This window comes from Staurois parvus, unplaced genomic scaffold (genome assembly GCF_062004578.1).
Source record: "Staurois parvus isolate SC_StPar_1 unplaced genomic scaffold, SC_StPar_1.0 ptg001918l, whole genome shotgun sequence".
Taxonomy (NCBI): Eukaryota; Metazoa; Chordata; class Amphibia; order Anura; family Ranidae; genus Staurois; species Staurois parvus.
The window spans coordinates 471,859-496,842 of NW_028319714.1; the positions used below are offsets into that span (position 1 = coordinate 471,859).

General features: G+C 43.9%; 1 protein-coding gene across 13 annotated transcripts in view; it reads left to right on the forward strand.

The window, feature by feature from the left end:
• The window catches only part of UBAP2 (ubiquitin associated protein 2), a 156,083-nt gene that overhangs the window by 50,775 nt on the left and 80,324 nt on the right, over positions 1-24,984 (forward strand). For 11 of the 13 annotated variants that reach the window (XM_089664442.1, XM_089664440.1, XM_089664441.1 and 8 more), the window contains exons 2-3: positions 18,723-18,856; positions 21,683-21,760. In XM_089664442.1, coding sequence (XP_089520568.1) covers positions 18,764-18,856; positions 21,683-21,760 — 171 coding nt within the window. In that variant the 5' untranslated portion in view covers positions 18,723-18,763. The remainder of the gene's footprint in view (positions 1-18,722; positions 18,857-21,682; positions 21,761-24,984) is intronic. The other 2 variants (XM_089664443.1, XM_089664439.1) reach the window with 1 other exon arrangement.

Below are 24,984 nucleotides of genomic sequence, written 5' to 3' on the forward strand. Positions count from 1 at the left end.
TTGTACTACTTTGGGGAAGTGATCAGTATTTTTTTTTTTTTTTTTTACACAATTTGCTTATAGCAAAGAATTACTTTGCTATAAGCAAGCATTTACCTGAATGAAATCGATTCATTCAGTTTTTTTTTTTTTTTTGTGCTTAGCTGTGATTTGGTCACAGCTAATCACATGACATGTGCATGTGATTAGCTGTGACCATTCACAGCTAGGCACTAGTATACAATGGATGGCATCATGAATGAAGCCATCCATTGTATACAACTGTCATGTGACCTGCTGTGATTGGTCACAGCAGGTCACATGGTACCAGCAACGGGAGCCGGTACTCGGATCTGTCATCGGCCGTGTCCGAGGTGCACGGCCGGTGACAGATCGCACTGCTGCGCCGCTCTGCATTAGCGCAAACGGCGCATGTGCGGGAGCACGCCAAATGGTGTGCACCCGGAATGCAGGGACACATTTGAAGCCGCCAAATGGCCATTGGCCGGGCGGCTAATGGTTAAAGTAGAAGTAAAGTCCACTCTTTAACTTGAACCTACAGGGAAGTCTATAATAAGGCGTACCTGTAGGTAGAGTGAATATCTCCTAAGCTTGCAGTATTTGAGAGATATTCACATGGGATGCAACCAGTGACTTCACCGGCACATGCCTTCTGAAGGAACAGCATACCCCTGCCATCTCTTCAGAGCTCTGTGCCAAGGCTGGGTCTCCCACGCACATGGGTGGTAGTGATGTCATCACAGCCATTCATACAGCTGGAGCCGGCGAACCCTGAAGGATGACCAGGTGAAGATGGAAACAGCAGGGAGGTATGGCAGTGCTTTGCTGGAGGCAGGGACATATGTACCACAAGGCAAACAAGGCACTTGCCTAGGGTGGCATTTTTCAGGGGGGCAGCACATCCCCCCAGAAGAAGGGATGGAAGAAGGGAAACACACACCATGGGAGCCAGGTGGGATCTGAGAGAGGCTGCGGACTGCTACATGGTGTCTGTAGAGCCTGACTCACGTTTCTGGGGATGTCCGGAGCTGTGAAGATGGGTGTTCTCTCTATCGCCGGGGGGGGAGTGGTCGGGGTAGTCAAAGGTTCTCCCAGGTGGGGGTGGCAGGGGTGTTGTTGGTCAATGTCAGGCCCTCTCCACAGACGGGGGAGGGGGTGTTGGTCGTGTCTGGGGGGGCAGACGATTATTGTGCACAAAGCCTAAATACACTACTGGCTGGAGGTCTCCGTGTGCAGCTAAGTCTGTCATAAGGTGCTAATATGCGGTGCATACTCGTACATTATGACTTAAACCTGCAGGGGTCCAATTTTCTATTTTTCATATTTTTTCATTTTTTTGGCAGTTTGCTACTGCTTTGACTCCCTCAAGGTCCCCCTGCAAGTTAATGACATCATGTACTAGCATGCACTGCGTGGCAGACTTCCCTATAAAAGTGATCCCTCCAGTGGTGTGCTGTCACTGCTGACAGGGCCTCTATTCCAGTCACCCGGTCTTCCTTCCAGGTTCAGGAGGCTCCAGCTGTCTGGCTGAGCCATGATGATGTCACCCCCGTGCATGGAAGCCACGATCATGTTCTCTAGAGCAGGGCTAAAATTTCAAGTCCTGAGCACAGACACACACACAGACACATGTATACACACACGGGCACGTACAGACACGCATACACACAGATACATGTAAATACACACGCACAGACCCATGTACATACATACACACACGTACACACAGACACCCACACATGTACATGCATACACAAACACACACGTGTACACACACCCATAAAAAGTTGCAGTACTTCGTTGTTCACTCACAGAGCCAGGTACTGCACTCTAGGGGGAGGCAGAGAGCACAGCACACACTCCATGCTTTGCTTTCACTGCGCTCAGCTGTTGAGCAGTCTGACGGCTCCCAGTGCCGATGACAGATCCGGCCTGAGCTCCGAGCCTGCTCAGCAAGACGGCCCTGGGGGACACACTCGCCCCCACCATAATTTCCACTCGCCATTGGCGAGCAGGCGAGTGGAATTTTCAAACCCTGCTCTAGAGTGTGCTGTCCATTGAGAGTGCAGTGCACATGCGCCACTGACGTCACTGGCTGCTACAGATGTACTGTGCAAGTCCAGAAGAAGTTCACTATACTTACAGGAAAGCTTTATTACAAGCGTACCTTTTTAGGTGACCAAGCAGAGTTTACTGCAGCTTTAAAAAGAGTTGTCAAGTAACTGGAGATACTTGAATGTGCTGCCAAGTTATAAACTGAAGTGGGTGCAAGAAAAGCTTCCCTGCATATTTTGTAGGACTCAAGTGCTCTTCATACACCCCTCTGCACCCTACTCAAATGTCTGTCAGCCAACTTCATCTATGCTCTGATGGGGGAAGGCTTCAAACACATCAAGAGCAAACGCTTGCCTAAAGCCCCATGCACACAAGCCGAATATTGTTCGGTTCAATAGGATCCAGCCAACATTTGGCTCGTGTGTGTACACCCACTGATCCGACAGAAGCTGGCTGAATGGGCATGCTGGAAAACCAGCATCCGATCAGTGCTGGCAGCCAATGGCTGCTAATGCTGACCGGTGTGTTCTGTTGGGGTAGGCAGTCCTCCTGTCAGAACACTATTGTGTTCTGTTAGTTCAGCGAGCTCCTCCTGAGCTCTTCAATTTTTTTTTTTTTTTTCGTTCAGCTGCTGGGATGAAAAAAAAAAAAACTGTGTGTATCCAACATCAATGTGAAGTCTAATAAGACTTGGAGCTTCTGTGTCTAATGTGTTGAATTGCATTGTGCATGGAAGCAAGTATACAGTTAGGTCCATATATATTTGGACACAAGCACAATTTTCATACTTTTGGTTCCGTATGCCACCAGAATAAATTAAAACAGAACAATCCAAATGAATCTGAAGTGCAGACTTTCAGCTTTAATTCAAGGGGTTAAACATAAATATAAGTACAAATTTTAGGAACTGCAACCATTTTTATTCACAGTCCCTCCATTTTCAGGGGCTCAAATGTATTTGGACAAATTAATATGTTCTAGTGGTGCACTGAAATGAAAATTCTGGTACCGAAAATGAAAATTCAGGATGCACTTGGCCAAGAACTGAAGCCGAAATGGGCAGTTTTTAAAAATTGATAAAAGTTTTGGAAAAAAATACTTTGATTAAAAAAAACACAATATACATACCCCAATTTTTTTGTAAAATATGAAAGAGGATATTTCATCGAGTAAATAGATACCCAACATGTTACGCTTTAAAAAATTGCTCATGGAATGGCGCCAAACTACGGTACTTAAAAAAAATCTCCATAGGTGATGCTTTAAAAATTTCTACAGGTTAGCAGTGAAAAGTTAGAGGTCTAGTGCTAGAGTTATTGCTCTTGCTCTAACGTTCATGGTGATACCTCACGTGTGAGGTTTGAATGCCGTTTACATATGTGGGCGTGGCCTACGTATGCGTTCACTACTAAGTGTGAGCATGGGAGGACAGGGGCACGTTAAAAAAAAAAAAAAGTTTAAAGTGCCCCTGTCCTCCCGTGCTCACACGTAGTGGTGAACGCATACATAGGCCACGCCCACATATGTAAAAAAATTGTAATCACTATTATTCCTATCACAAGGAATACATGCATCCCTTGTGATAGAAATAATTAGTGACAGGTCCACTTTATGTACATACCCTCAAATTAAACCTGAGAGTGCGCACTTTCAGCCCACAGCCATTATATAACTATAACTTGAATATGTTTTGGTTAACACCTGAACAAAACTAAAATCGTGCCTGTGTCCAAATATATATGGACTTAACTGTATTTGGTGTTTTTTTTTTTTTTGGTCACATTTATGTTTAAAGGAGCCTTCTAAGGCTCCTTGGTGTTCCTTCTAATGGGCAGCATTGTTAAACTATTGGAATGCTCTGGATGATGGGAAACCAAATAATCCATAATAGAAGTAGTAGTATGCTTCTATATCCAGTGCTTTGTATCTCCAGTGCTTCCCATCTTCTCACAGAGGTTGTAGTGCTTCAACTGAGAGAGTAGTCATTATTCAACATTTACCTTGGATCCATGTTTACCAGTGCCACACTCTGGTTTCATTCTCCAACCCCTGCTTTGCTACAGGACACAACAGTGACATGGGGGCCAGTGGATGAAACCACAATGCATGGGCATGGCAAGGGACAGTTCCACTGTACAGGGTGCTCGCCGCTTATTTTTCTGATGGCTCCAGGTCTTGCAGCTTGCTTGATGGAGTGGACATCTGCAGCCTAAAAACGTCTTTACACTCTGCTCTCTCCTCTTTTTCAGCTCCATCTGTCATTTTGGTTGAGGTCTTTATCAGGGTCCCACAAAACTTTATGGCCAAATTACCAAGTTATTTGCAGACTTTTATTGCATAGATCTTATGGTAGCCTTTGTTTTTTGAGGCAATTTGTTTGCTCTGTCTGGACAGACCAATTTGTTACCTTAGGCCAGGTTGTCCCTAACTTGATGGCTCTGAAAAAGTCCTTTCTGTCTTCTGAAAGGTCTTCACAAAGCAAACCAGCCTGTCAGACTGAGAGGAGCCCTGGACACCCTGTCTGCAAGAGTCTCCTCTGCTGATCAGCATCTGTGAGGAATAAGCCTGAATGGACATTCTTAACCTGCACCGAACCATTCCTGATTTTGCATAGGGACAAGGTGTTATTGAAGCCCAAGACTTTTGTTGCCTATGGTAGCTCCTACTTCTCAGGACATCGTTCTTCCATACTTCTGTCCACCTCCAGTTCATCCAAAGGAAATTTTACTCCATTATTTGGATGTGGTTCGAGATGTGAGAGTCCTTGCTTCAGCTGATGCTTCTTACAGGAAGACCAATTCCCTTTTTGTCATCCTAGACAGATCCTGTAGGGGTGCTGAGGCTTTTTGTACCATCATTTCTAGGTGATATAGGCAAGCCATCATCCAAGCTAATGGTCTTGAGGATTGGGTTCCACCCATTTCTGTCCAAATGCACTGTAATAGATCTCTGATGCCCTCTTGAACTTTTCTGTACCAAGCAACAGTTTCTCAGTGTTGGAAGACTACCATCTAAACTTTGATTCACACATCCTCTTCTTCCAGGTGGACCTTTAGGTCTCATCTGATGCCAGCTTCAGGTATACAGTTTAGACAGCTTTCACCTGCAGGTAGTCCCCAGGTTTACTGTGTTTTCTTTGGCCTGGTAGCGGTTATTGTGTTTCCCACCCCTCTGTTGGACTGCTTTTGTGTTTCCCGAAGGTTAAATGTTCCCTGTGTCCCTCAGTGGATGAGAGAGATGAAATTTTATTTTTGTACTTGCTGTAAAATCCACTTCTTGGAGTCTTGGTAGTCCAACCCCTCTGTGTTTTAGGATCATGTTCTTGGTACGGCTTTGCTGCAAAATCATGGCATGATGGTAGTAGAAGGGGCTGGCCTACGAATCCCCCTAGTTTCCAATCCTCCTTTAGGGGGCAGTATAACCCTAACCCTAGGTGTTCCCCAGTGGACTCAAAAGAAAAAAATTTATTTTACGGTGACTAAAAGAAATCCTGTTGCATAAGGGTTAGGTATTTGCAGTTTTATTCCTAATAAAGTGTCGAAATCAAGTTCACTTCCACTGGTACAGCTCGTCGTTCTGCATCTTTTTGCTTATGCTTTAAATATGTAAAAGTAGCCTTAAATTTATATTGGGTTATAACAACTTAGTGTGTCAGATGTTTTTGGTTTATTAATTTATTTTTTTTTTATTACACACCCCAGTGGCCTGATCATTCTGATAGTTTTGTTTATTTTAGATCCGGCAGAGCACTTTTTTTTTTTTTTTTTCCTGTGTGTGTGATCCTAGTCTGGTGGCTAAATAGTTACAGGATTGTTTTTACAAGTGGTGGGAGGGGGCCTTAACACCCCCTCCTCTTCCACTGCCTTCTCAGTCTCTCCCTTCCAACTGAGGAACCCAGGACTGCAGCATTGGCCCTGATCATCTCTATGGTCAAAAAAAAAAAAACGGAACTGAAAAAAACTCTGTTGTAAACAAACCTGGATTATTGGATTGAAAAAGCATTGGATTATACCGATCTTGGTTACGTCCGATGCTGTTAAGTGCTGAGGAGGTATCTGGGATCTAATAGACCCCATATCTCTCAGTAAAGCGTACCTGTCACTGCCCATGCTGTCACAAGGGATGTTCATCCTTTGTGATATCAAAGTTGATAATTAAAAAAAAGTACAGTATGAAAATTAAGATAAAGAAAAAATTTGAGGCGCACCAACACTACCCAACCAAGACCCCCCCCCCCCCCCCCCCAAACCATGCACAAAGGCGGACACACGTGTCTGTACGTACACAGCTAGTGTACAATCCACACGCACACGTTCCTGCGTTACAAATGGCGGTGTGTATAGGTGGGTGCTGCAGCGACCGTTGGCTGGAATCGAACAGAATCAGCGAGGGAGAAGGTCACCAGCACACCGAGGATCACCAATATGGAACCGAACAGAATCAGCTGAGGATCGGCTGGAACCAAACAGAATCAGCGAGGGAGAAGGTCACCAGCACACCGAGGATCGCCAATATGGGTCCAAAAGTTTTAATGAACGATCACATAGTTACAGCAAGGCAACGTTTCGAAGTGTCAGGACCCCTTGATCAGGCATGAGATGGTCACATGCCTGATGAAGGGGTCCTGCGAGACTACGAAACGTTGCCTTGCTGTAACTATGTGATCGTTCATTAAAACTTTTGGACCCATATTGGCGATCCTCGGTGTGCTGGTGACCTTCTCCCTCGCTGATTCTGTTTGGTTCCAGCCGATCCTCAGCTGATTCTGTTCGGTTCCATATTGGCGATCCTCGGTGTGCTGGTGACATTCTACCTTGTACGTAAACAGCAATCGCATCTCTTAGACTGTTAGCTCTGACGAGCCGGGCCCTCTGTGTCCTCTTGTACCAAATTATATTGTAACTGTGATGTCCACCTTCATTTTGTAAAGCGCTGCGCAAACAGTTGGTGCTATATAAATTCTGTATAATAATCTCACGTGTGAGGTATCACTGCAAATGTCAGAGAGCAATAATTCCAGCACCAAACCTCCTGTGTAAATCTAAAGTGGTAACCCGTAAAGGCTTTTAATGCGGCGTCTATGAATAAATGTGTAGTTTGTTGGCATCCCATGGGCGTGTGCAGTTTTAAAGAGTGACATGTTTGGTATCAATTTACTTGGCGTAACATCATCTTTTATATTTTATTTAACAATTGGTTATTATATTGTGTTTTTGTGCATTAAAATTCACCTAAGTGGTGTTGTTTTTTGGTTTTTGGTTTTTTTGCGTAAAAAAAAAATAGCTGCACCTATACAGTGTGACATAAACCATTTTAGCCCCAACATTTTATTCCCAAGGGCACAGGTGTCAAACTGGTGGCCCTCCAGCTGTTGCCAAACTACAAGTCCCATGAGGCAGTGCAAGATTGACTTGTTACAAGCATGACTCCCAAAGGTAGAGGCATGATGGGACTTGTAGTTTCGCAACAGCTGGAGTGCTGCCAGTTTGACACCCCTGCCCTAGGGCCTCTGCCTTTTATATATAAAAAAAATAATAAAGTTTTTAGGTGTTCTAAATAGTTTTCTAGTAAAAAAAACCTGATTTTTACATGTAAACAAAAAGTATAAGAATAGGCTGGATCTTAAAGTTGTTCAATCGGTTGTATTGTAGGTATAAAATTCACTATATCCTTACACCAATTCTGTTGAAATGGCTACTGTGCTTGTTAGTACATTGGTAATATTATTATACAGGATTTATGGCGCCAACAGTTTGCTCAGCGCTTTACAATATAACGGGAGACAATACAGCAACAATACAGTTCAATACAAGAGGGATAGGAGGGCCCTGATCCTGGGAGCTTACAATCTTGGATCTACAATCTGGTTAGCACTTCCGCCTCGCAGTACTTGGGTCGCTGGTTCGAATCCCAAACACTGCACCACCTGCCTGGAGTTTTCACGTTCTCCTTGTGGCTGTGTGGGTTTCCTCCCAGTACTCCAGTTTCCTCCCACACGCTAAAGACATGCTGGGAGGTGAGTTGGCTCCTGTCTAAATTGTCCCTAGTATGTGTATGTATGAATGTGAGTTAGGCACCTTAGATTGTACACCCCTTGAGGGTTAGGGACCTTAGATTGTACACCCCTTCAGGGTTGGGGACCTTAGATTGTACACCCCTTGAGGGTTAGGGACCTTAGATTGTACGCCCTTTGAGGGTTAGGGACCTTAGATTGTACACCCCTTCAGGGTTGGGGACCTTAGATTGTACACCCATTGAGGGTTAGGGACCTTAGATTGTACACCCCTTGAGGGTTAGGGACCTTAGATTGTATGCCCCTTGAGGGTTAGGGACCTTAGATTGTATGCCCCTTGAGGGTTAGGGACCTTAGATTGTATGCCCCTTGAGGGTTAGGGACCTTAGATTGTACGCCCCTTGAGGGTTAGGGACCTTAGATTGTACGCCCCTTGAGGGTTAGGGACCTTAGATTGTATGCCCCTTGAGGGTTAGGGACCTTAGATTGTACGCCCTTTGAGGGTTAGGGACCTTAGATTGTACACCCCTTCAGGGTTGGGGACCTTAGATTGTACACCCATTGAGGGTTAGGGACCTTAGATTGTACACCCCTTGAGGGTTAGGGACCTTAGATTGTACACCCATTGAGGGTTAGGGACCTTAGATTGTATGCCCCTTGAGGGTTAGGGACCTTAGATTGTATGCCCCTTGAGGGTTAGGGACCTTAGATTGTACGCCCCTTGAGGGTTAGGGACCTTAGATTGTACGCCCCTTGAGGGTTAGGGACCTTAGATTGTACGCCCCTTGAGGGTTAGGGACCTTAGATTGTACGCCCCTTGAGGGTTAGCGACCTTAGATTGTATGCCCCTTGAGGGTTAGGGACTGATGTGAATGTACAATATATATGTAAAGCGCTGCGTAAATGGACGGCGCTATATAAGTACCTGAAATAATAATATGAGTGTAGCTGTGCTGTATGTGGCTGTATGTTGTGTCGGTCCTGTGCTGCGTTGTAGTCTTTTCTTGGACGTTGTGCTGTTTGATTCGCTTCCTTTGTTTGGATCATACAGCTGTCATCGCAGGCCGACTCCCGTCACTGTTTCCAGGCTTGGCACAGAACACGGCTGTTGACTGAAATGCAATAGGCGCATTGAGTAACGGCCGTTCACCTGGTTTCCTCCTTTCTTTGTGTTGCCGCTTGTGATTATTGCCAAGCAGACGATACTGAGAGGAGACTCAATTTGTCTTCGGCTGCTGGGAATGTAGAGACAGATAGCAGCAATATACACCAAGGACCCAGCCTTTGTCTGTAGGACTGCGTCATAGCAGTCTGCCTGGTAACATAGTAGATGTCAAGGCTGAAGGGGGTCATAGACGTGTGTTTTCTACATGGCTTCTCTACAGATTGACATTATCTCATTAGCATTGTTCCAGTTGTCGTATTGATCTTGTAGAACTGCATTGCACACGTTCCTGCAATGGCTTGAATCAAATGGGTGCTGTAGAAAACTACCAGCTGGGAGCCAGTGTTGTGTGTCAGAGCCTATATCCCCAGCACACCACGGATCATTAGAATGACCACCTAATCTTTTTTCATATATTATATAAATATCTTGGTATGATCCATGGTGTGTTGGTGAAATCTGGCTTGACTTACATACTAGACCTGGAGACCTGCACCTATACTTGGTCTAATCTTTCTTCTAGTACACCCCTGGGAGTCCAGAAACCTTGGCTGCTTTATGAACCCCTTGCCTCCCGGGCACTTTTACCCCCTTCGTGCCCATTCAAATTTTCAGCTTTCAGCAATGTCGCACTTTGACAATTGCGCCGTCATGCAACACTGTACCCCTCTTGAAATTTTTATCTTTTTTCACACATTTTATTTCAGGTACTTGTATAGCACCGTCAATTTATGCAGCACTTTACATTCACATCAGTCCCTAACCCTCAAGGGGCGTACAATCTAAGGTCCCTAACTTACATTCATACATACACATACTAGGGACAATTTAGACAGGAGCCAATTCACCTACCAGCATGTCTTTGGAGTGTGGGAGGAAACCCACGCAGGCACAGGGAGAACATGCAAACTCCAGGCAGGTGGTGCCGTGGCTGGGATTCGAACCAACGACCTGAGTACTGTCAGGCAAAAGTGCTAACCATTTAGAGCTTTCTTTTGGTGGCATTTAATTGCCACTGGGGGTGTTTTATTTTTTGCACTATAAACAAATAAAGAGCAAAAAAATAACTTTTTTTTTGTTTGTTTCTATTATAAAATTTTGCAAACAGGTAATTTTTCTCTTTTCACTGATGTGCGTTGATAGGCTGCACTGATGAGGTGGCACTGGTAGGCACTGATGATGCTTCACTGATATGCAGCAATGATGGCCGCTGGTGGGTGGCACTGCTGGGCAGCACTGTAGGGCACTGATGATCGATGCCGATCTGCTCTGTGACAGCTGCCGGTTGGCGACAGTACTTTCCTCACACCGTGACAGCGTGAGGAGAATGCTGCTCATAACCGGCAACTGTATTTACTCAGTGATCTGCTTTGTCAGCTGATCACGTGGTAAAAGGTTGCTGTGATTGGCCTTTTCCCTCATCATGTGATCAGTTGTGTCCATGGAGATCGCTGGGTGCGCACCAATGAGAGCGTGTTCTGGGTGGACGTCATGACTCCCTTCCAGAACTGGAAAACTGCACTGTAGCCGTCATTTGGCTATAGCGCGGATGGCAAGTGGTTAAGCAAATGGTGACTCGTGCTGGTCATAGGTTCAAAACTGAACGAAAACTCTTGGGTCGTTCGTCTTTGGCATCATTAGCATGCCAGTTGCGGCACACGGTTTTCACGTGTTAATCGAAAGTGCCTGATCCCACATGCTGGACTTTGGGGGGAAAAAAGGAACAAATGATGGCACAATTATATGCACCATTTTTGTTTTTCCAACGACAGAACATTCGGTTTTCGACTCCTCAATCTAGTGTGTTGGCACTTGGCTCTACTCCCACACAGCTCATGAACCTGTGATAGGCAGCCCATCGTATTGCCGGACCAGTAGTGTGGCATAAGGAGCCAGGTCCCAACTTTGCAGATGAAGTGATTTGTGTAACTAGGTTACTTGGTTGTAGAACTAATGGGGAATCTAAAATCAGAACAGACAGGCAATGGTGGTGCTTTGTTTGAGTTATTGCAGCTTCTTAAGGTGCAACTCCAAGAAAAATATATTTCCTTTTAACCCCTTCACACCTAAGGGTAAAACAAATCTGAACGCCCAAGCACAATTTTGCTACTTTGACATGTTAGTATTTATTTTATTTATTTCAGGTACTTCTATAGCGCCGTCAATTTACGCAGCACTTTACATATATATTGTACATTCACATCAGTCCCTAACCCTCAAGGGGCGTACAATCTAAGGTCCCTAACTCACATTCATACATACACATACTAGGGACAATTTACACAGGAGCCAATTCACCTACCAGCATGTCTTTGGAGTGTGGGAGGAAACGGGAGTACCCAGAGGAAACCCACACAGTCACAGGGAGAACATGCGAACTCCAGGCAGGTGGTGCCGTGGTTGGGATTTGAACCAACGACCCGAGTACTGCCAGGCGGACGTGCTAACCATTTAGCCACTGTGCTGCCTTAGTAAAACCGTACATATCACAACTGCTTTGTGAATTATACCTTGTTTTTTGCAGGACAAATTGTGCTTTCGTTTGGTGGTAAACTGGAATTGATATCTCCTGATTTTATTTATTTATTTATTTTTATCAAAGGAAAACTGGCCCAGAATAGTAAAAAAAAAAAAACACTTTTTAATTTAACTGTGTTTTCTTGTTACTACCATAACCTACCACCAAAGAACAACCCAAACTAAATAAGCAATCATTTCTCCTCTCTGGCAGCATTCTTGCAGCCATTGAGATACTGAGAGCTGTGATTGGTCACAGCTTGTCACATGGTACAAGGCTGTTGTGAATAGCCCTGTACCATGTGACCTCTGTGATCATTCACAGATTTCACATGTAGTAAGCAATGTCAGGAAGTGACATCGTGTTTACTACTATTCGTGTGATCAATGAATGGCTAATCAGTGATCACATGAATCAGGACCAAACATAGAGGTCCCATACAGCGATCAGTGTCCGGAGGAGCGCACAGGCAATGGATGCGGGGAAGGGCGGACATTTAGAAACGTCCACCCGCATCAGCAGTGCTCCCGTCCGGCCTTTTATCTACATGGGCTGGATGGGAAGAGGTTAACTATTCTTACTTGGATCCTTTGAATTGTAGGCAGCAGAAGGACAGACATAGGCTGTGTACCCAGATGTACATACATGTGACTGTTCTTATGAACCCTCGACTTGCAGCCCTTGCTTCTTCCATAAAGTTCACCTATTCCAATGAGGCTCCATGATGGGTGCTATGGCTGCACAAACATGACAGAGCTGGAAAAGGGTAGGAAGGGTTACCCTAACATGACCTAGAAAGAACGTGTCTAAACACTGACATATAAAAGCTAGGAGTAGCGTGTTCATAATATATAAATAGACGGCATTACTGATTCCACGGCAATTGGACAATGTCCATTCACATTACTTGTCAATCAGTACTACTGTACCTGTCCCCCTTCCAAGGCAGCTGCAACTTTCTCTGTACTAGTTGGAGCGTTTGCTCCTTTACCAGGACTGGGATGAGTATTTTTGCACAAACTTCACACACATCAGCTGTGTTTAAGTAACATCTGAATACACAGATGGCATCAACATCCCTAGGCCACGCACTGAAGGATTTTCATCACTCATCCGCAAAAACAAATGCTTTCAATAAAATATTTCCAACTTGCTGCAGTTGTGGCCAAGGTCCTAGTATCAAAATTGTAGCCAGCGATGGGCTTTCATGTAAAAGTGAACCAAGCGTCTCTACAGCCGCTGGATCACTTTTACAGGTCTCCTCCCGCCGCCATTACATGGATCCACCAAACTTCAAGCCTGGCTCGACAAGTTGATTTTTAAAAATCTACTGAGCTGGGTGGAAAAATTATCAGCTGAACAGTGACTTCATCATATTAAATGGTGTCAGTGTTGCCGTATTGGCAGCCTGAATACAGTAGCCAAGAGCAGAGGTTCCTCCATCCATGTTAAGTATGGACAGACATTTATTGATTTTTTTTTTCCTCAAGGCTGAATGAGAGAGAACAATACATGTATGGCTAGCCATAAACATTTAGATTTCTGCATCCACACTAAACATGATAGAGAAATCCATCCCATAGCCGCTGTCCGCTTACCCAAACAGTGACTGCATAAAGCCGACCATACATTGATCAAAATTCCATGCTGAACCGGCCAAATTTCAGTCCATTTATGGGCTAGCTGGTTGTACAGAAGTCTATCGATCGATCAACTTGTGTACAACCAGCCTGTCAGGTTTTTAATGAACAATCAGCGCCGCCGGCTATAGCTGGCACACCGATCATGGTATTTTGACAGCAGGGAAGAATCCCAAGTTTCAGAATAAAATACCACAGTGGGAAGGATTCCTCCATCCACTTCAAATGTGTGGATGACAAAATAAGTTCATTTTATTTTGTTCGACCTGTTAATTGAACGAAAAGAAGAAAAAAAATCAGTGTATGGGCTGCCTAAGACCAGATGTGGTGACTGTTCGGCTGATCTTTCACCCCGATCCTTTGATTTTTCAGTTGCAGTCTGGTGAGCCCGGTAGTGCAAACATGGCCACTCAGCTGAAAACGGAGTATGGCAGATGTTAGATAGATAGAGAGATAGATAGATAGATAGATATAGAGATAGATATAGAGATAGATATAGAGATAGATAGATAGATAGATATAGAGATAGATAGATATAGAGATAGATATATATATACAGTTGTGTTCAAAATAATAGCAGTCGGACATCACTAACCGGATCAATCACTGTTTTTGGTAGAAATGATATTTCTACATGGCAAATAATTTCCTAGCAGGTGTAGTAGAGTAATAGAAATCCAACAGACCCAACAGTCATGACATGCATGCTGCTGATTCTGTGTCATTGAATCACTCATTGAGGGGCGTGTTCAAAATAATAGCAGTGTGGAGTTCTATTAGTGAGGTCATTCATTCTTTGAAAAACAGGTGGCAATTATTGCCCTTATTTAAGGAAGGAAGGCAGCAAATGTTGGACATGCTGGTTACAGTGCATTTCTCTGAAATTCTGAGGAAAATGGGTCGTTCCAGACATTGTTCAGAAGAACAGCGTACCTTGATAAAAAAGTTGATTGGAGAGGGGAAAACATATAAAGAAGTGCAGAAAATGATCGGCTGCTCAGCTAAAATGATGGCAAATGCTTTAAAATGGCAACCAAAACCTGAAAGACGCGGAAGAAAGCGAAAAACTACTATTGGAATGGATAGAAGAATAGCCAAAATGGGGCGGACTCAGCCAACAATCGGCTCCAGGAAGATGAAAGAAGGTGTGACGTTCCCTGTGAGGACTGTTACAATTAGAAGACGTCTATGTGAAGCCAAGCTATCTGCAAGAAGTCCCCGCAAAGTCCCACTGTTGGAAAAAAGACGTGTGCTGAAGAGGTTACAATCTGCCAAAGAGCACATTGACTGGCCTGAAGAGAAATGGCGCAACATTTTGTGGTCTGATGAAAGTAAGATTGTTCTTTTTGGGTCTAGTGGGCGGAGACAGTTTGTCAGACGACCCCCAAACACTGAATTCAAGCCACAGTACACTGTGAAGACAGTGAAGCATGGTGGTGCAAGCATCATGATATGGGGATGTTTCTCATACTACGGTGTTGGGCCTATTTATCACATACCAGGGATCATGGATCAGTTTGAATACATCAGAATACTTGAAGAGGTCATGCTGCCTTATGCTGAAGAGGAAATGCCCTTGAAATGGGTGTTCCAACAAGACAACGACCCCAAACACACCAGTAAACGTGCAACATCTTGGTTCCAGACCAACAAGATGGACGTTATGGAGTGGCCAGCCCAATCCCCGGATCTTCATCCAATAGAAAACTTGTAGGGTGACATCAAAAATGCTGTTTCTGAGGCAAAACCAAGAAATAGAGAAGAACTGTGGAATGTGGTCCAATCATCCTGGGCTGGAATACCTGATCACAGGGGCCAGAAGTTGGGTGACTCCATGCAACACAGATGTACAGCAGTTCTCAGAAACAGTGCGACTACAACCAAATATTCATGAAGTCATTCAAAGGAAAGCAAAATCTTCAAACATTTCTCAGTTTATATAGTGAATGTTTGAGTTTGTAAAGAAGAATACAAACACGGCTATTTTTTTGAACCGTCTAATATTCATTTTCAATTTTTTTTAGAGGAACACAAATTTGATGTATTTTTCTTCATGTTGTGATTTGGAATAGAATGTGTCGTGTTCCCAATGCATTTGTGTGGATGGAAATAAAAGCTATTAGAAGGATTTTCAGCTTTATTCACTTTTTTCAACACACTGCTATTATTTTGAACACAACTGCATATATAACAGTTGGAAGCCTTGTTGCATACAGACACTATTTTGTTCTTTGGATAGTAAGCACAGCATGCATTTATAATAAACACTGTAGTTTTTTTTTAATGCACTGTTACAGATTTCTTTCAATCCTTTGAGGATTCTGTTATTTGTAAGCTGCCTTCTTCGAAATCTGTTACCTTTTAATTATATATACATTTTTTTTAGAATTAACAGTGGGGAGCCTCCAAACAATACAGGTGCTGCTTTTGTCTTTAGTATATAAAGCACAGGATGCACTTATATCAAACCCTAACTTTTTAAATATAATATTATGAATGTAAGGATAAGTTCACCTTTGGAACATGTTACATGTTCCAGCATCTGCAGCCTCTATGCCTTGTGACAGCGGGTGGAGGATCCTCTTCCCACACCTGCTGTCACAGTTTGAAAACAACACAGTCGTGGGAGCTCCGCATCATTCATTCAGTTTCCTATGAATGAATGCCTACAAGTACTGTCTGCCATTGCGGCTGACAACTTGAAGAGGGTGTTACAGGGGTGTCAACCCTTCCCTATGCTATTCACAAAAACATAAAAAAAAATTTTTTTGGCTTGAATTACCCTTAAATAAAAATGTATCTGTTCCAACTTGCATACAAATTCAACGTAAGCCCCCTGGAGGTATTCCTGAGTGTAGCTCGGGGTTATTTTTCAGTACCAAAAGCGGTAACCCTGAGCTACACTCGAGATTACCCTGCAGCGTCGCTCAGGAATCCCGGTTTCACTTACCTTGTCGTGCGCTCCCGCGATGTCACCCCTGCAGCGTCCCCGGCCATGTCCTCCAGCTGATGCCGGCATCTGTCTTCCGGTTTCCGTTCCCTGCGACGTCAGGAAATTAAAAAATGTCAAAATGTGACATTCAGTCAATACAGTAAAATCACATAGTATAACATTCCTGTATCAAACCATTTCACATACATTTTGTCCCGAGTGCTTTGTTCGACGCCCTGCCTGCATTTGTACTGTTCTTTCTGCCTGGAAACTGAGAAACGTCCATGGCGTCCAAAAAGCGTCCCTTTAGGTCAAAAGCGGTTTTAGACCGGCTAGAGAACAGTGATAGTAAATCAGAACCACTTGCAGAATTGAGTGATAATGATTCGTGGGGGAAATTCCTCATCAGACACTGAAAACGATTCTGCGACTTTGCTCAGTGATGTGCGAACTTGGCGCTATAATTCAAATTTCAGTGTTTTTGGTTTGATTATATTATTGAATTAAATGTATTACCCGTATTTTCCGGCGTATAAGGCGACTGGGTGTATAAGACGACCCCCTAATTTTCCAGTTAAAACATAGGTTTTGGGCTATACTCGCCGTATAAGACTACCCCCCTTCTGAGGCAACACCATTTAAAAACAGATTTTTTTAATTGAAATGGTTATGACTTACCGGTACTTAAAATCCTTCCAAATCCTCATGTTCATCCTCTTACAAATGTATCGCAAGATGTCATTCATGAACTTATGATGTCAGAGTCATCATATGGATCAAATTCCAAATCAGATGTTACCGCTGGATTTGCGGTAAAACGGCAGCTTCGGCTACATACAGTATACGGTATATATATACAGCCCGCTGGATGTGCGGTAATACGGTAGCTTTGGCTACATACAGTATACAGTATATATATACAGCCCGCTGGATGTGCGGTAATACGGCAGCTTCAGCTACATACGGTATACGGTATATATACAGCCCGCTGGATGTGCGGTAATACGGCAGCTTCGGCTACATACAGTATACAGTATATATACAGCCCGCTGGATGTGCGGTAATACGGTAGCTTCGGCTACATACAGTATATATACAGCCCGCTGGATTTGCGGTAATACGGCAGCTTCGGCTACATACAGTATACGGTATATATACAGCCCGCTGGATGTGCGGTAATACGGCAGCTTCGGCTACATACAGTATACGGTATATATACAGCCCGCTGGATGTGCGGTAATACGGCAGCTTCGGCTACATACAGTATACAGTATATATACAGCCCGCTGGATGTGCGGTAATACGGCAGCTTCGGCTACATACAGTATACGGTATATATACAGCCCGCTGGATGTGCAGTAATGTACATACAATATACCACGCTGAGCCAAGCTGGCTCAAAACAAATGTCCCTATGACAGATTACTCTGTCAGCCCGCTGGATGTGTGGCATATACAGTATACTGAGTACATACCACTGTGGTATATACAGTATACTGAGCCAAGCTGTTTCAAAACGTACCGGTACGTCCCTACGATAATCAGCCCGCTGGATGCGTGTATGTACAGTAGCTGAGGCTACATACAGTATACGCTGGGCCAATCACGGCAAGCGATGTATTCTACTAATGAATACAAAGCCTGCTCGGATTGGCTGAGGTTCATCAGCCCACCTCTCTGACTCAGCCAATCTGAGCAGGCTTTGTATTCATTAGTAGAATACATTGCTCGCCGTGATTGGCCCAGTGTATACTGTATGTAGCTGCAGCTACCGTACATACACGCATCCAGCGGGCTGATTACAGTAGGGACGTATCGGTACGTTTTGAACCCGCTTGGCTCAGCGCAGTATACTGTATATACCGCACATCCAGCAGGCTGACAGATTCATCTGTCATAGGGACATTTGTTTTGAGCCAGTTTGGCTCAGCGCAGTATACTGTATGTACAGTATTACCACACATCCAGCCAGCTTGACCCAAACAAACTCAAGGTTCACATTTTATACCCCGCGTATAAGACGACCCCCAATTTTTGGGGTATATTTTTAAGCATAAAAAGTAGTCTTATACGCCAGAAAATACTGTATATTATTTTTTATGATTTCGTGTTTCAAGTTTTATTATACCCGGAATGTTTACTAGACTCTTGTTCGGACAGATTTCAGTGAGTTATTCCTAAGAATTACAGGCCTACAATAAAAAAAAAAACATATTTCCATGCAAAAAAATGTACCGCTCTGAGCACAGAAATGCTGACATAATCAGACCGCTAGGGAGGTTAAGAACAAATCTACAGACCCTTTCTTGTTTGTAACCTGAGGACTGCCTGTATTTGTAAGCTGTCTACCTTGAAATCTGTTAATACACTAAAATCCTTGTGTGTTTTTCTCTTTGCAGATTTTCTATTTTGTACATACATTGTTTTGTATATACTGTATATGATGACTTCGGTGGGAAATGAACGTACCCGGGGCACTCGGGAAAAAACACAGATTTCAACTCCACAGACACAACCACAGAAACAGGTACAGGTAGGTCTTCCCAGCTGGGTCTGGAATACCAGTCTTGACTATTTTAAAAATTAATTTTTAAACGAAAAAAATAAAATTTTAAATACAAAAACATTTGCTCTCTTTTCAGAATAAACACAAACGTGTTGTTGAATGGTGAAAAACCCCTTTAGTGATCTCTCCCAACAGCCAACAATTTCAGGTGGTTTTCGCTGAGTAGTTTGAGACTAACTGTGTGTTGACAGTTGTCGTCTTGGCAGCGGATTGATTTTCAATGCATTGCAAATGAGGTGGCTGTCAACCAGGGGATAATATCCTGCAACTAAAGCTCATGTGTATTGAAGAAGAAAAGAGTTTAATCTTCCATAGACATCAGCCAGCGGTCAGAAGCTTTCTGCCCTAAACTGGAACTGTGAAGTCACGTGAACCTTCCTGCTCGATTGAGGGAGATGCCTACAAAATTCTATCCTTTTCTGCTGAGAGTGGTTGTTGAGGAATGTCCTTAAAAGATTTTTTTTCTGCGCAGGAATCTCCAATGTGTAACCTGACGGCTGTGCAAGAAATCTGCACGTCGGTGTCAGTTCACCTTTTCAGTAAAAATTCAGTAGTGAACTAGCACTGTACACCCTCCCCACTTCCTCCGATCCCACTGTACTTAAAGCGGAGTTCCTTCCAAAATGGGAAGTTTCTCTTTAAGGACTGCTCCCCCATTAAGGATTGGCACCTTTGGGGGGCGGGTACCCGAATTTGACAGGTACCCGCTCCCACTTCCGGTCCGATCACCTAGGCGATCGGAAGGTGTCCTCCCTCCCTCCCTGTAGTCTTTTGGGACATGTCAGGTCCCAGAAGACTACAGGACCATTCATGAAGTGCAGCGCTACTCACGCATGCGCAGTGGGTACCCGGCTGTCGAGCCGCAAGCTGTCACATCCAAGTGCCCACACTGATGATGCCGGCTTCCTGGAATACAGGACAGCCAGTGAAACAGGCTGCGGGGGACACACCACGGGACCAAGGGACAGGTAAGTGGCTGGTTTTTTTTTAAAAGTCAGCAGCTACAGTTTTTGTAGCTGCTGACTTTTATTTTTTGACAGGTGAGTGGAACTCCGCTTTAACTCCGTGGGTGCTGAGCTGTAAGTATCCATGCAACTGGTGTAGTGTTCTGGGGATTTGAAATCCCTGCTCTTGACCCTCTTCTCTCTGCAGAGCTTCCAAGATGGAGCAGAGCAATACTCTGTGCTGGTGCTGACCAATCAGAATCACTCTAATCTGCCTCAAATGTGTTGCACAGATTGGAGTGGGGAATTCAAATCACCGGACCGCTACACAGTCTACGTGGGCACTGACAGCTCAGCACCCATGGATGTAAGTACAGCAGGGATGAGGGTTGGGGGCAAGGGTGTTACGGCATTAGTTTAACTTTTAATACACTTTAAAGCGGAACTCCAGGCATCAAAGTAATAATTGCATCTTCCGTTCTCATTTTCTACCCCAGTACATTCCTCCTTTTATCTAAAATTTCCAGCCAAATACCTTTTTTAACTTTTAAGGAATATGATATAGCTGCCGCATGACAACTCCTGTCCCGTTCTTCTTCCAGTGGTGTGGTGGTGCGCAGAGAGCAGTGGTGATACAAGTGCTACGTGTCCCCAGAATTCTGTGTATTCCAAGGTGTTTGATTCAGATGCGCTGCTGTTTGGGATAATAGTAAAGACCACTGACTGTGGCAGCTGCATCATTATGTCACCACTGTAGTACTGGGAACTGCGGGGACTTTACACAAAGCTATTGCTGCAGAGAGTACACAAAGGTGGTCTACATGCAGAACATGGAACTGTAATGCCCAGGGAAAAAGACATGAAGTCAGGACCAGCCTAGCAGCAAAGATGAGCAAATGTTTAAGGGCTGTGGACAGCAATTTTGTCTCTTAAAAAATAGATAAGCTCTTTCCCTCACATATCATGAGTTCTTACTGAAAGTGGTTGTAAATGCTTAAAGCGGAGTTCCACCTTGAAAAAAAAAAGTCAGCAGCTACAAAAACTGTAGCTGCTGGCTTTTAAAATACAGCCACTTACCTGTCCCTCGGTCCAGCGGTGTCCTCACCACGTCTAGTTTCACCGGCGGTCTTCTCTCCCTGGTGCCGGCATCTTTAGTATGGGCACCCGGCTGTGACAGTTTGCAGCTCCACAGCCGGGTGCCCACTGCAGATGCGCGAGAAGCCCTGCGCTTTGTGAATGGCCCCGTAGTCTTCTGGGACCTGTCGCGTGTCCCAGAAGACTACGGGGGGAGGACAACTTCTGCTTCCGATCGCCTAGGTGGCAGCGGGTACCTTTCAAATTCGGGTACCTGCTCCCCAAAGGTGCCAATCCTTAATGGGGAGCGGGGGACAAAAACTTAAAATGGAACTTCTCCTTTTGGATGGAGCAGCGTGTCTCCTGGCTTTGTACCTCCTCACTGGGTAGATCAATAGCAGTGGGAGCCATAGGAAGCATTTTTTCAGCCGGGCACCTGAGAAGAGAGGGATCGGGGCCGCTCTGTGCAAGTATAACATGTTTTTTATTTTATTTTAAAAAAAAAAGTTTTACAACCACTTGAACATCATAGGTCAGTTGCTAATGAAACCTTAAAGCCAGAGAGCCAGCATTTTCTGATGGCAGTCTGAAGTGGCCAACATCATTTTTCTCTCACTGCAGGTTTTTCTTTCCTGTGGAATTGTGCTGTTTTTTGTTTTGTTTTTGTAGTTTAAACCCTTTAAATGCATAAACTTATTACTGCTTAGTCATTCCCAAACTTACGGACTGTGTGTATGTTGTCTAGAGTTTACGTTCTTTATTATGTTTTTTGTAGGCAACAGCTGAGCAGATCCGCCTCGCACAGATGATCTACGATAAAAATGATGCAGATTTTGAAGATAAAGTGAAGCAGGTAAGTTGAGTGTTTGATAAACATATCTCAGTGTTGGGCCTTACACAAGAGGCATGCTTACTGTTTTCTGCTGCTTGGAAGTCCAGTGTTAGGCCTCACTGTGTGTTTATTCAGCTGCTCCTAGGGATATCTGGCGGGGTTTTGTTTTCTTTTTCTTTGCTTTTGCCTCTAAACTTTCCTGCATGTTATCCTGTAAATCCATGCACACATAGGCTTTTAGAGGCGTTTATAGGCAAGGGTGTTTAAAGCCAGAGGAAAAAAACCCACTGCCAGTGTGCCCAGGAACAGCAGCGTTTTGGCAAAAAAATGCTTGAGGCATGGAAATGCATTTAAATGAACATTCTGTTTTTAGCACTTTAGCATTAATTCACTTCACTGGCCAGAATAAATTATCCTGGCCAGTAAAATGAGTTAATTCCCAAACGGTTGACACAGCTAAACACACCTAAACGCGTTTTACAATCATCAAACATTTTTTTCTTACAAAATGCCACTCCCAGGAGGAAAGTGGTCTAGGAGAGATAGAAAAAATGTTCAATGTACATGAGGCCTTAGATTTAGAATGTGACAACTGGTGGATTTTTGCACATGTGCACAGTGTAGGTTCTGAAGTGCTGGCTGCAGAAGTGTTAGATGTACTTTAAAGTTAACATGTAGCTTTAGAGCAGTATTAACCACTTGAGCTCCAGAGGATTTACCCCCCTTAATGACCACGCCTCTTTTTGCTACTCGGCGCTGCACAAATTCAACTGATAATTGCGCGGTCATGCAACGCTGCACCCAAACGAAATTTACGTCCTTTTTTTCACACAAATAGAGCTTTCTTTCGGTGTAATTTGATCACCTGTGCGCTTTTTATTTTTCACGCTATAAACAAAAAAAGGCCAAAAATTTTGAAGAAAAACAATATTTTTTACTTTCAGCTATAAAAAATATATAGTAAACTCAAAGTTGGTTATAAATTTAGGCCAAAATGTATTCTGCTCCATGTTTTTGGTAAAAAAAATCCCAATAAGTGTATATTGATTGCTTTGTGTGAAGTTATAGCGTCTACAAACTATGGTATAGATACTGCAATTTACGCCATTTTTCTGCTATACAGCGCTGCGATAGTTTAACGGACAATTGCGCGGTCATGTAATACGGTACATAAATGAAATTTACATCCTTTTTTTTCCCCCACAAATTGAGCTTTCTTTCGGTGTTATTTGATCGCCTGTGCGGTTTTTTTATTTTTTGCGCTATAAAAAAAAAAGACTGACAATTTTGAGGAAAAAAAAAACAATATTTTGGACTTTTTGCTATAAAACATGTCCAGTAAAAAAAAAATGCAAAAATCAAATTTAGTCATAAATTTCTGCCAAAATGCATTCTGCGACATGTCTTTGCTAAAAAAAAACAAAAACCCAATACGTGTAAATTAATTGGTTTACGTGAAAGTTATAGCGTTTACAAATGGCGGGAAAGATACTGGGATTTTTAGGTTTTTTTTTTTATACTAATAATGGCGGCGATCAGCGAATTATGGCGGCGATCGGGTTCTTATGGCAGCGACCAGCAACTTATGGCGGGACTGCGGCGGACATTCTGACATTGGGGGGTACTGACTTGGGGTCACTGACATCCCCAAAAACACTAATACAGTGATCAGTGCAAAAAAAAAAACACTGACACTGTACTAATGGCAATGGGGGGAAGGGGTTAACTTTATTTTGCAGGGAAGGGTTATAGGAGTGAGGGAAGTGTTTTACTAGGGGGCGGGGCGGGGGTGTGTACTGGGCGGGACAAGGCTGATCGAGAAAGAGGAACTGTTCTTTCTCGATCAGCTCATCCTCGAGCTGACAGGGAAGTGACAGACAGCACAGCTACTGCAGCTGTGCTGTCTGTCACTGTTTGCCGCCGATCGCCGGGAAACAGCCGCTAAGGATCGGCTGTGACCCGGCGACTCACATCTGCGGCGGTGATTGGTGGGACAGATAGGGCGGCGGCGCGCCTCCTATTTGTTTACAAAACACACGTTTTAAAACGTGGTTTTGCCTGCGAGTGCCGCCGTATATCTACAGTGGCTGGGCGGCAAGTGGTTAAACTCTGCAAAATATTTTTGGCCCCCAGGAGATTTATGCCATATTGTGCTAGTATGCTCCACATATCAGCACATTATAGCAGACTTACCTGTCAAACCAACCCTCCAGTGCTGCATTGTCACCGTTCTGTTATCCCAGGTGCTTTTATCTTCGCCTAGTCTTCCTTCCAGGCTTGCCCTCTCCAGTCACTTAAATGGCCGGCCCGCGATGACGTCACTCCTGCTTACTTCATCACGGCACAGAGCTGCTGTAAATGAGGTCAGAGGTGTGCATTACATCCAACGCTGACAGGCCGCAGAAGGCATTTATTAGGAGAGACCACAATGGTGTCTTCTGTTATGGAAAAAAAAAACCCTTCTGTCAGTGTTTTTTCAATTTTTGGTTTTAATACCACATTTCTGTATTGTTGGATTAAATAAAACATAATAGGTCCAAAATGTTTCTCTCTCATATTTATTATTTTTTTTGGGGGGGGGGGGGGGGGGGGAGTGCCATCCCAGACTCATTTTTTTGCTGCTCACAAGATCAAAAGCTTAAGAATTTTGGTCATGTGCTCTTTTATGAAGGTAAGAATCGGTGTTACGTTTTTGGTCTTTTCCTCACTTCTTCAGGGATCATGTAAACAAAGGCCTAAGCCAGTACAGGAGAGATCCTGAAGCAGCCTTTTCTCCTGGAGTGGTAGTTAAAGCAGAACTTCATTCTGCCAATCAACATGGACTATTTTTAGTCCTTATGCTGCTAGCATCAGTAAATGGATGGGAAAGTATATCATATTGACTTGTTTTAAACTTTTTTTTACGTTTCTTCAGTTACTTCCTAGTTTTCATGCCTAGACAAATGATGTCATACATCCCAGCAGTCTTCAGGAGAGGAGGGAGGGTTCTTAGCTCAGCCAGTGCGTGAGCTAAGGGCAGTTGGATTCCAAGAAGTAAATGCTACATGAATCATCTGCCCTTACTCAAGATGGCCACTGCCCGAAATGCTAGGGGGTGTTTTTCAAAGTGATTTCCCAGCAAAATAAAGCATGGAGACATGGATGGATGGGTGAGTTTGCTTTCAATATTAATAATGAACTAAATAGCAGTTTTGGTTTGTGATGCTCAGGTGCAGTGCAGTTCCACTTTAATATCCTCCGTTGCT